Source organism: Malaclemys terrapin, chromosome 12 (genome assembly GCF_027887155.1).
Source record: "Malaclemys terrapin pileata isolate rMalTer1 chromosome 12, rMalTer1.hap1, whole genome shotgun sequence".
Lineage (NCBI taxonomy): Eukaryota > Metazoa > Chordata > Testudines > Emydidae > Malaclemys > Malaclemys terrapin.
In genome coordinates, this window is record NC_071516.1 from 11797694 (window position 1) to 11810726 (window position 13033).

At 39.3% G+C, this 13033-nt stretch overlaps 1 protein-coding gene across 1 annotated transcript in view; it reads right to left on the bottom strand.

Annotated features, from left to right (window-relative positions):
* The window catches only part of RAB22A (RAB22A, member RAS oncogene family), a 32871-nt gene extending 19957 nt beyond the window's left edge, over positions 1 to 12914 (bottom strand). Inside the window, exons 1-3 of the mRNA XM_054046469.1 lie at positions 12683 to 12914; positions 10217 to 10296; positions 5822 to 5903 (exon numbers count right to left, since the gene is read on the bottom strand). Of these exons, the coding sequence (XP_053902444.1) occupies positions 5822 to 5903; positions 10217 to 10296; positions 12683 to 12718 (198 nt within the window). The 5' untranslated portion in view covers positions 12719 to 12914. The remainder of the gene's footprint in view (positions 1 to 5821; positions 5904 to 10216; positions 10297 to 12682) is intronic.
* Between the last annotated feature and the right edge of the window lie 119 nt (positions 12915 to 13033).

The following is a 13033-nucleotide window of genomic DNA, read 5'->3' on the forward strand; positions in this document are numbered from 1 at the left end:
TGCAGTGTTCAGAAATTCTGCTAAGGTAAGAAAAACAAAACAAACAACTCATCTAGCACTCTGAAGTGTCAGTGGAAGAACAGAATAATTAACTGACAGATGCAGTGTATATAAAGCCATACATCAAAACACTATTTACTACTCAATAAGAAATCTATAGATATAAAAATCATGAAGACAATGTAGCTTTTCACAAAGCCTTATTTGGTTATAATAAAATACTAGTTTCCTTTTGGTTAATATAGTTCAGCTGAGAGCAGTTTTATACACCCTAAAAATCTCTTTTGTTATAAAAGGAAATTCCAGCCCATTTAGATTTGGCTCACAAAATTCTTCTTTTGAGAATAAGCCTTTACACAAAGTGCACAGAATGAAAATAAATGTTTGAGAGGTGGGAAAGAGGAAATGTGGGATGCACACAACTCATCCAAGAAGGGTGTAATATACCCCCCTTTCCCCCCTCATAAGTACTTAGAATGTAAAGGGAAACATTTTTGATAAACTACTACTCAGACTATTTAACTACCTGGCTTTTTGATGTCTATTTATATTGGGAAAAATCCAGCTTTCACTTGCTGATCTTGTATTACTAATTTCCTGCCTGCTAACATTTTGATTTCTTGTCTCACCTAGGAATGTCAGCAGTTAAAAAAAAACATTTTCCCTTTAACAAAACAGATGTTTCCAGAACTACATTTTCTTTCAGCTGTCTGTTCAAAGAGTTCAGTTTTCTCGCACTGCAGCCCAACTCTGATTTGAGCTTTGGCACAGAATTACCAGTGAGAGTCAGTATAACACAAGAATTTGGCAGCATGGATAATAGACAAAATTCAGATAGTGGTTGAAGGCAGTTTCATACTAACTTTAGTCAATGAAAGAGAAATAGTTACTTCTGGCAATTGAGCAGAAGTGTCCCAAATGAAGTGTTAAATTTAAGTGAGATGTAATCCAAAATGAAAGCTTCCATCAGCATGAATACAGGAATGGAAACTATGTCACCAAGAGAAACGGAGTAAATAAATATGGACCGGGGGAGGGGAGATGCCGGCTAGTCAACACCACGCTAAATTAACGTTTTCTGCATTTGGGTTCCAAGACATCAGAACTTCTTGGAAATGCAGTTCTAGAATGAATAATTGAAGTAGAGAGTAGGGTGAAGGAAAGAAAGAAAGAAGGAAAAATATCTTGACAGCAACTGGTGTGTTTTCATTTTTAAATACTAGTCCATTATTTGTAACAATGGAAGCAGACACTTGAGATATTTTAGTGCCTTACAATGCCAATTAAGGCATACTTTACAAGTAGTCAGTGATCCTCTAACTTACTGTTTAAATCTGATTAAAAAGTTTGAACTGGCTGTCAATGGAAATACACCCAACCTGAATGAAACTGCTTTACAACAGAGATATGTTAGTTGCAGACAATCTGCATTTCTAAAGTCCTTGATTTTTATCCCTCCTTGTCAAATACAACAATTCAGGGACAAAGGAGAGGGAGATCTGTGGGAAATAAATTTACATCAGGTGAAATATTGTGTTCTAGCTTAAAAATTAAGCTGTTGTTAATCAAGGTGTTTATAATGACAAGGAGTTGTGCAACCTGCTGAAAAAGAACTGCTCACTGATAAACCTTGGAAGTGCATTGTTAAAATAAGCAAACGGTAAAACTAAAATATGGGGAACAGCAGATGATACTGGTCGGGAACTCAATGGTTCATATGGACCACTGCATCTATGTTTTAACACTGTGTTCAAATCCTGATGGCTGAGGTCATAAGTGGTTTGATGGCAGTTCTTGGTAAGCCTGAGAAAGCCAATAATTTATCCTAACTACAACAGTCACTACACACTTTGCAATTTCTGCTGAAGGCGGCCCAGGAACAGAAAACTGTCATGGAAGTTTCAGGGCAGGAGATTCACTGATAGAACTGACTAGCAGCTTTGATCAGTCCTTTCTGTAGTTGGTCCATCCCTAGCCAATGTTCTTAACCCTTCATTTTAAGGCACACCAAGTTCCTTGGCTGTACAAAGATTCTGCAGTAAGATTTTCTCCACACTAATTTTTTGACAGTTCATAGCCAGCTGTGTTAAAGTGAATACAAATTAGATCTTATCTAGCAGCCGCACAAACATTATTGTAAAGGGGAAAAAATACAAAAATAAAACAAACAGTACCAGTATTGGAAAACAAAACAGAAAAAAAAATATGTTGCAACTATGCTTGTGTATGAATAAATCCTGGTTCTGTGATGCATTACATTATCACTATCTCTTTAATCCTTACAAGACTAAGTCTTTTGAGCCTGTAAGCATTGTCCAAATTAAGTACAGGTAGTATGTATATGTAAGGAGAAGATGCACAAGTGATTAACAGTGTAGTTTATCATCATCAGAGTGGTATTAGAATCATTGAAAACTTGATATAAAATCCAATACCCCATTCAGAACTTGATATAAAGTCAAGTGTTGGATTAAAGAGCCCTACAAGTCACAAAGTTATGATAAGGGAGTTTACCATGGTTTCTAGTGGCTACCCAATTTGATTGATGGGCAAGTGGAAAAAACCAAGAGCCCTGAGCTTTGTCAGTTTTTCTTTCCTGGGCCAACAGAGTTTGGGGGCATCGCATTCATTCCCTAATGCACAAGAGAGTTTTGCTCTTACACCAGAAGCCACTACTGATAAATTGGGTTATTAGTAAGTGACCTGTGCTGTGACATGGGAGTTTGTATTTTACTGAATTGCTATGAAGCATTAATGCTTTCACATTTAAAAAAACCTTTCAGTTTAAAATATATATAAGAATATAAAAAGACACATTGCCCTGACTGATCACTTGGAAGGGTGGAAGTATTGTTTATGAAGGAACTCTGCCTAACTAACATACTGTCTGTGTGGGGCGGGAGGTGGGGGAAGGGAGAATGAGGCTACATGGATGCAGGTGAACTTGTAGATTCAGCAATAGCTGTCAGGAGCACTCTTTAGTGGAGGACTGGAGAAGGAATTAAGGTGACATTGGCACCTTCTTATGAAGTGTCAGAATCTTGTTCCTCCATCACTGTAGTCTCAAGATGTATGTTCTCCCTCAAAATAACCCCTCACCCTCAAGGTGTGGAGGGAGAAGTCTACAGAATCGGCAGCTCTGAGTCAGAGGTGGGGGGGAGGACATCATCTCTTCCACTTAGACAAAGTATTGTAACAACTTGCATGGAAAAAAGAAAAGGGCATCACTCCAGGGATAAGAACAGAAAAGAGGAAACATTCACTTCATACAAGCAGACAGCAACAATTGTCAGCCATTTACAGATACACCTCTACCCCGATACAACGCTGTCCTCGGGAGCCAAAAAAACGTACCGCGTTATAGGTGAAGCCACGTTATATTGAACTTGCTTTGATCCGCCAGTGTGCGCACACACACCCCCCGCCCCCGAGTGCTGTTTTACTGCGTTATATCCGAATTTGTGCTATATCGGGATAGAGGTGCATAGTTCCTCATAGATTGCCCTACTTCGGATTCAGCATACTACATTCTCCCATTGCTTTCAAACGTGATTCAAATGAACAGAATGAAACTCTAATACGTAATGGAAATCCTTTGCCAAACAGCTTCAGGCATGTTTATAAAACTTTATACATAATTGCAGCTTTTGTTGTTGCTGCCTGTAGTTCATGAGCAAGGTAATTAGTATGCAGCACAAAGACATTTCCTCCAACTTCCTTTTTAATTTGAGTTTGTGCGCTTGTAAGTCTTGAATAAGTTTGTTGCATCCCCTCAAAGGTGTGTATGTTGCAGAAGCAGCCATCAAGTTCTTCTCCACCTTCTGGAAAGACTGCTAGGTTAAAATTTGTATTTTAAATGAAAAACTTTCTGACATGAGCTTCTAACACAATCAGATTAGAAATGAAAATTAAAAAAAAAAAAAAAAACAAGTTCATAAGAACGTCCATATTGGGTCATACCAAAAGTCCATCTAGCCCAGTGTCCTGTCTTCCGACAGTGGCCAATGCCAGGTGCCCCAGAGGGAATGAACAGAACAGGTAATCATCAAGTGATCCATTCCCTGTTGCTCATTCCCACCTTCTGGCAAACAGAGGCTAGGGACACCATCCCTGCCCATCCTGGCTAATAGTCATTGATGGACCTATACTCCATGAATTTATCTAGTTCTTTTTTGAACCCTGTTATAGTCTTGGCCTTCACAACATCCTCTGGCCCTCTGGCAAGGAGTTCCACAGGTTGACTGTTTGTTGTGTGAAGAAATACTTCCCTTTGTTTGTTTTAAACCAGCTGCCTATTAATTTCATTTGGTGGCCCCTAGTTCTTGTGTTAGGAGAAGAAGCAAACAACACTTCCTTATTTACTCTCTCTGTGATTTCATAGACCTCTATCATAACCCTCCTTAGTCGTCTCTTTTCCAAGCTGAAAAGTCTCAGTCTTATTAATCTCTCCTCATACGGCAGCCATTCCATACCCCTAATCATTTTTGTTGCCCTTTTCTGAGCCTTTCCCAATATATCTTTTTTGAGATGGGGTGACCACATCTGCACGCAGTATTCAAGATGGATTTAGAGAGAGGCAATATGACTTTTTCTGTCTTATCTATCCCTTTCTTAATGCTTCCCAACATTACGTTCGCTTTTTTGACTGCCGCTGCACACTGAGTGGATGTTTTCAGAGAACTATTCACAATGACTCCAAGATCTCTTTCTTGAGTGGTAACAGCTAATTTAGACCCCATCATTTTATATGTATAATTGGGATTGTGTTTTTCAATGTGCATTACTTTGCTTTTATCAACATTGAATTTCATCTGCTATTTTGTTGCCCAATCACCCAGCTTTGAGAGATCCTTTCGTAGCTCTTCGCAGTCTGCCTGGGACTTAACTATCTTGAGTAGTTTTGTATCATCTGCAAAATTTTGCTACCTCACTGTTTACCCTTTTCTCCAGATCATTTATGAATATGTTAAATAGAACTTGGCCCAGTACAGACTCCTGGGTGACACCACTATTTACCTCTCTCCATTCTGAAAACTGACTATTTTATTCCTACCCTTTGTTTCCTATATTTTAACCAGTTACAATCCTTGAGAGAACCTTCCCGCTTATTCCATATTATTCCACCAATATTATTGTTTCAAATGCAGTGTATAAACACCCAGGCCCCAATCCTGCAGACACGTAAATGTCTCATAATTTTACTCCCATGATTAGTTACAATATTGAAGACAATGGGACTGCTCATATCAGTAAAGCTACACAAGTGCATACATTTGCAGAATCAGTGCCTTAGCTTGTGCAATTGAACTGGGATGATGGGTGTTGCAAAGAAATGTTCAAAGCCAAATAGAAAGGCTTCTGTGAAGTAAAACTATTGCCAAAAAACACCACCTTGCAAAGTCTGTTTTTGTGACAGACTTTGTCCATTTGGTGAATATAACCTGTTTTTTTCTAATCCCTCTTGACAGTTATAGCTCTCCTCTCATCTATATTCTCCTCAGTTGTACCTTTTCTAATGTGTCAATATCCTTCTCATAATAGTGTTCGAAATTGTGCTTAATATTCCAAATGAAGTCTCAGTAGACCTTTCCATTACTATAAAGATGTTATATAAATAGGGTATCTTTACATTTTCTAATAATTTATTTCCCTAGGGGAGCCAAATAACCAAGGTGAAAGATGAAATAAGTTATCATGGGCTTGTCTCTAGTGTACTTTGAAAGAATCATGCATGAAAACATACATTAACATGCATAATTTACAGAATTAGATCACACAAAAATCTTTACAAATTACGGAGGAAAACAACAGCTCTACTTACTCGTTCCTGTCCAGCTGTATCCCAGATTAGGAATTTATGCAACTCATTTTGATACTGCACAGTCTTTGTCATAAAAGACGCTCTGAAAGATTTAGTGTAACATTACCAAAATGCAAATACAAAGAAAAATCTATTTCTAGCAAAACTAGTTCATCTCCAAATTTTTATATATAAAAGGTCAATATCTTCAATTAACTTAAATATCATAATTTTTCATAAAATAGGTCTTTTTTTAAAAAGTGAAGTGCTTTTTACTATATATAAAACTGATTAAGATCATCATACATAATGTTTGACATTAATTACTGTGCAAAGGACCCAGACAAGGATGCATGCACCAATTAGGTCACACTTACACCACTTAAACGGTGGTGAACTCCATCCTAACAGAATACAGTACCAAGGATCAGAGAGGGGATAAGAAGCCTTGTAAATTTGCACTCTCCTTCCTCTTAACTTTTCAGCTGAAGGTGAGGGGATGTAGGTTTTGCACTGCCACAGAGGCAGCTGGGGAATGAGTGGCGGCATTCTTCACACCTCCCCCCCACAAAGGAACACCACAACAAATTCACATGAATATTAGAGGAGCTACTGAAAGGATACCACATGGAACCTCTGAACTAGCTCTTTCTGGACTTATGTTGACAGGAAATTTGGCTGCCATCCCCATTCTGGGGAGTCCCACAGAGCAGACACTGAGACCAGATAAGTTAATGCCGACTTCCCACCAAAATTTAATGGGTGTTTGGGAGGTGAGTAAGGCAGTGGAGTGTGCTGCCCCCAAGCCCTCTCCCTATCAGTGTACCCTGAAGCCTGCAGATCCCCTCCACTTTCAAAGAAGGGCCATAAAACTTCCTCCTCCCCACAGCTCCCTAAATATATATAAATTTTCTGTGCAGGAAGATGGCAATGATGGGGCTTCAAGATAAGTAAAAGAGATTACCCTTTAAAAAAAAAAAAAATGCCATGACCCAATGCCAGGATTCTACAGGTGTCCTACAGGAGTTGGATGACAACCCCAACACCTACCATGGTTGCTTTATAAGGGAAACAGTTCCCAGCTCTGCTTTAAGTGTTACTTATATCATCCACTCTTGGAAAAGAAACATTACACTGAATTTGGATCTGCAGATAAGTGTACAAGGTGCCGTAACTTTTTATTTTCTGGTGGCATGTGTATTTTGTTCATGGTCTGAGAGCTCAAACAGTTTCTTTACATTAGTTTTTGTCTTTCAAAATACTGCATATTTACCAGGTAATTAGCATAGGAGCTAGGGCCCCATAAAGATGTCTTGTGGACTTCAATCACACAACAACTGAAGTTGCCTGCTGAAGTATGCTATGGCATAAAGGCCTGTGTGAACTTACTAGCTTTAAAAAAAAAAAAAAAAAAAAAAAGTCTGATAAGTGCCAGATAAGGTGTAATTTTTCAAGTTTGAGATGAAAACCAAGGCCCTGATCCTGCAATGAACTCTACACAGGATTCAGGACCTGCACGGAGCCCCACCGAAATTAGGAGTCCACCAGCCCAAAGCCTATTACAGAAATGAAGCCCAAGGGTGAAGGTCTTTAGCACAGGATGCAGTATTGGACACTAAAATTCAGTGACACAGGCTTTAGAGTCCTCCTGGGCTCTAAGTATTGTCAGGTCATAGAAGTTATAACTATAAGCCCTTCATAATTTCAGTTACACATTAATAGCAGCTATAGAGTAGATCAACACAGTTCAACAGTCAGGGAGCATATAATAGTTAAGTTTAATGAATTTGTTTTTAAAGGAAAGCAGAAAGCTCTCAAGTTCTCCCTGGAGGTTAAAACCTCCCATCACCTCAGATGATTTAGCTAGCTAGAATCTAGCACAAAGACTGCAAGATTTTAAGTTTCCTTTAAACAAGCTGAACAAAAGGTTACAATGACTTTAATACGAGTTAATACCGAAGCACAAGGGTAAGAGAGCCAAACTTTAGTGGATTTAAACAAAACTAATTATGTACTTGAGCAAAGGATAAGGGAAAGTAGCATGTTAAAAGAAAGTGTCTATTGTAGGCATTGTAAGCACTGCCACTTTCTTACATTATAACACTGCTGCACAACAAGAATGAGGTAAAGTGTGCAGACCATGAATATGATGTCCATTAACTGATGATTGTTAGTGTGTATTTAAAGTATGTGGATACACATTTTAATCCATCATTTGAAAAACAGTTATTTATACACTGTAGTTTAATGCACAAAGGGGCCAAATTTAGGTTGCACAGTTAATCTTAATTTTCTATTTCCTAACTTTTAAGTTTTTAAATCTAGGAAATTACACTAAAAAAACAAACTGAAAAACACAAATTCTATCATGTGACATCATACTGACACCCACATGGTTCATTGGCCAGACTGGAACTGTTTGAGCTACTGGACAAACCTCTACCACTTGAGCAAAAAGACTAACTGAAAGCAGTAGTAGGTTGTCATACTGTATGTGGACCATAAAGGGGGGGGGGGGGGGGGCGGGGAGGGATGAGAGACACTTCACCCTGGGTTTCACAAATGTTTGCAGACAGCAGAGGAATGGTGAGACTCAGGAATTTGAGATTCCATTACAGGCTTTGGAGGGGAGTGTGGTCTAGCAAGCACAGACTCTTCTCTTCGTTTTGCTGTCATGGGTACAGATACTTCTGCCTGTTTTGCCCAAGCTTGACCCATTCCATCCCATTCCAACCTGTCTCAGTCCTGTCTCTTTGTCCATGGGCTTTTCCCACCTGAGCTTGCTGTCCGAGTCTTAACTTCCTCTACTACTCCTAATCTCTCCCCCTCCTCACAGCCAGTACCAGTTCTGTCCCCTTACGCTAACTCCCTCTCCCAAGTCTCCTTGCCCAGGCAGTTCTTATACTCTCCTGGCTCCTTGTCCAATCTGTCTTTTCCTTCTCTCCCACTGGCTACACATCCTAATCCACCCCCACTCCTAATTCTCCCCCGCATCATAGCTCCTTGTCAGATCTACAGCCCCCTTTTCCTTCCCATGATGGATATCTAGTCCCAGTCTCCTTGTCCGGCCAGACTCTGTCTTCCCACTCGCCCCAGTTTCTCATCCAACTAAGTGTCTTTTTCCCCCCACCACTTCCCCCTAGTGCTCCCATTGAACACCTTTAAATATCTCGCCCGTAATGAATATAGCTGCAGATAATGATTCTCAACTTTTTTCATACCAACACAGCTTTTCCATATCCTCCTGCCCCCACATCTAGCTGGGACTTCCCTGCTCCCACTCCATTTAGTAATATAAAAAGGGCAGAGCGCTCACAACCTCTATGTGAAGAACCTCTGCGGTAGATTAATTAACAGATAAAAACTCGTAGTCCTTAAGTTTTATGACAGAAAATGATATAGCTTTTGTTAATAAAAGAACAGGATTTCTAAACTGCATGATTGTATTTAATCCAAATTTGTGTACCATAATTAAAACATAGAAAAGGAAAACTAGATATTTCAAAGGAACGAAGGAAACACTTTTGATCTTTATTAGGAAGTGTTACTGTATTTACCCCATTTTGTTAATTAAGGCAATATGCATTTTATATTAATCTAATTAAAGAAACAGAGCTGGGAAGGAGAAAAAGATGCAGTTGACAAAAATATTTGAACCACCCTATAAAAATCTATGTACTTTGTTTTTACATTACTGTTTAAAAACTCGAGCAGCCTGATGGTTACTATACTCAGTTATTTTTGAAGTTCAAGAATGGTGTCTCAACATAAAGTGGACACAGATTTATGTTCTTCTGTTGATGAATGAGAAACAGATATTGATGTTTGCATCAGCAGAAGAACACACTTGTTTGTTCATAATCCAGAAATCCTAACAGGATATTTTAGTTAAGATTATTAATACAAAAACAGGACAAGAATTTAAACCTGCCCATCAGCATAAAAACTGAAACTGCACTTAGCATTTTAGTCTTTAAGGGTATTTAGAAAACTCAGTCATTACAATGACACTGTAAGGCAGTTAACGCGTGGATTTTTAAAACTACCTTATTTCCATGTGCATTAGTTATGACTGGGTATTCAAAATCATGTAGCTGTGTATACAAATGGAAGGTTATGTATGTAACTGGTGATTTGCATGCAGCTTTTACTACATGCAGTTTTGCTGGTCAAGCCACAACGGACTGGCTTAAGGCTTCACAGCAAGTCAGCGTCAGTGCAAAGACTGAATTCAGGAGTTCCTGACTCCCACTTCAGCATTCAGAGCATGCGTTTTTCTTGCATTGAAATGAAATTTGGATAGATTTAACTTCTGCTACTTCATGCAGAATGCGTTTCATATGGGACTCTTAGGGATTAAATGATATATTCCTCTATCTTATTTACAATTCAAATAAAATGTATTTAGTGTCTTACCCTATCGTTGGGTTGATGTTAGGGTCAAAGCTGTCTTCTACAAATCGCCACACAATACTTGATTTGCCTACACCAGTGTCCTGAAAAAGAACATAGCAGTTACACCAGTGAGAATTTAACTATCAAAAACAGTTGGGCACATTTAGACCCCAATCCGCAATAAGCTCCTCATGGAAAGACTGACCTCAGTTCCTATAGAGAGCATCACTGAAGTCAAAGGGGGTCCAGCCAAGTGGAACAACTCTTAGGGTCAGGGTTTTAGTAATCAAAATATTTCAGTGCAGCAAAAATGAAAAACTGAAGGTCCATAAAATAAGGTTTATATTGAAAATAGGAGATAGCTCTGTTAAAGATACATTATTCCAAAACAGATATACAAAGTTATCAAATCTCTTTTATAAGACTTTAAACAAAAAGCTATAATGTTCACCTCTTGAAACAGATTATTCGGTATGCTCCCCTCCCATCATGCCTCCCACACCAAAAAGTCTGCATAAGTGCTTGGTTTGAATTAGGGATATTCGTACAGACCGAGAAAGAGCTGCTGCTTTATACCTCAATGGTTAAAGTGTACATCTGTAGCTGAATAAGGTAATTAATACGTACAAGTAGATCAAGGGTGTCACACTATTACAAGCATTACAAAACACATTTCAGCCTGAGTCATTCAGTCCCACCCTATTTAATGAAAGTCCTTAAACATCTTCTGAGACATACCTGAAACTAATCTTTTTTTTAATCTCACGGCCGCATGGAACAAGAGAGGAGGAAGTCTAATTTTAAGGTGACAAACCACGTTCTAAGCCACACCTTAGAAATTTAACACCAGGTTGTCTGTGTGTTTCGAATAGTAACTATGCCAACTCGGGCTTAATAAAAGAAAAAGAAACAAAAGGCATGCTTCAAGTTGCATCTACTTGCAGAACTAAATTAAGATATCTGATTTCTCACATGCCTTGATTCAGGTTTCAGATGGCAATTTAGTTAACATAGCTGAACCACGTCACAATCTTCAGATGATAGAATCAGATAATCTATACCCCAAATTTACAGTTTTGAAAAAGATAGTTTACCAAACCTAATATTACGAAATGCATGAATAAAACAAGAAGCTTGCTTTAATTGAAGCTTGCTTTCTGCAGCGTTTGCAGCCCGGATTTAAAAATTTTATTAAAGCTAATGTTAAAAAACTATATAATACGCAGGTTAAGAAAAGAGCGTCTGTACATCTGGGTATAGAGCTTAGATTATCCACAAATACCAAGTTTATTTTTAAAGTCATAAGATGCTAATTATGCACTATATGTAATATACTACAGCACTAATTTGTACACAATTTAAGTTCGCGCTAATCCTCTGGAGGGTTCTTGCTTCTTTTGGGAGAGGAGAGGGGAATTCAAAAATACTTATCACTTACATATTTTAGTGTTTAGCAAATAACAATGCAAGTCACATAAAGTTACACAGAAGAGAAAGGGAGCTGAAAGTAAATAAGTTTCCTGGCTGAGACATTTAGAAGGGAAAATTTTTAGTTGCTCTCTTATTCCCCCTTTTCCCACTCCATAAAGATTTCACAGGTAGAGTTTGATGTAAACAAAGGATAACATATTTAGCAAGCAAAATTAGGGAATATATACCAACTTTCCAGGGAAAAGGAACAAGACTATCTAGAACCAGGAAATACATAGTCCAACCTGTCAAATTTCATTTGTTTAGGAGCAGACAGAACCCCCATTAGAGCGACTCCAGGAAAAAAGCTCCAATTGACTTCAGTTGAATTTGGTTTGGAGGACCCTTGACTGGGAACACTAATTTTGGAGCTAAGAATTTTTAAAAACTTCCATCTTTTCAGATGAAGATTTTGCCATATATATATTTCCAAACAAGATTTAAAGTCTCACCTACATTTGTTTTGAAGTCTCCTTCACCCATTATCTAGTGTTTGGAGAGGGCTTTTGAAGCCTGAAAATAACATCAAACTACATAAATACAAGGGCTAAATATTATTCAAATGACCAAAGCCTTGGACCGCATAAGGGGGATGGGAGCAGAGCAGTTTCAACACAGGACCATTTTTTAATAGGGGAGCCTTGAAAATAAAAAAAGTGTGTGTTATTCTGTGTCTCAAACACAGACCACAAAAATTCTTCCTCGAGAGAAAGGCTTTACTAGCTGTTGTGGAGCGTCTCAGTGGAGCACACAAACAGATGCTGCAGAAATCAACACGAGCCCTGGAGAGAGACCAAAATATCGTCTCACCACAGGAAAAACACCGTCACAAGCCACCTTCGCTTTAAAGCAGTTTTAAGGGCTCTCATGATCACACATGGTAGAAATGCCCCCCTTACCTTTCAAATGAACCCCTCTATGAGGGAACCCCTCCCCATTCACCAAGACCACCCGGGGGGCCTATACAACAGACACCCCCTTCCTTATCACCCTAAATACCCCCAGCAGGTCACTTACCCCCAGCAAGCAAACTTTCAGCTCCCTCAGAGCCATGGCCAGGGAGGCTGCTGCCTTAAAGAGAACCAGAGGCGCAGCCCAACATCACCATCGCCCCCACCCTGAGCACACCCGCTGAGGAGCCCTCCTGGGCACAGGCAGCAGGGTCCCCCTGCTACCTCCCCTCCCGTCACTGCTTACAGGTAACCTCCGCTTCTCAGGCGCCACACACCAGACGCCATCTTGGACAGCCCATCCGAGTCACCTGACTACCCCCCCTTCCTTCAGGGGCACTTTTTTAAAGGCTGTAATTTTCCTGTCTCCTGGGGCTAGCTGGGCACTTGGGGGGCCACCTGACTCCCGAGCAGCATT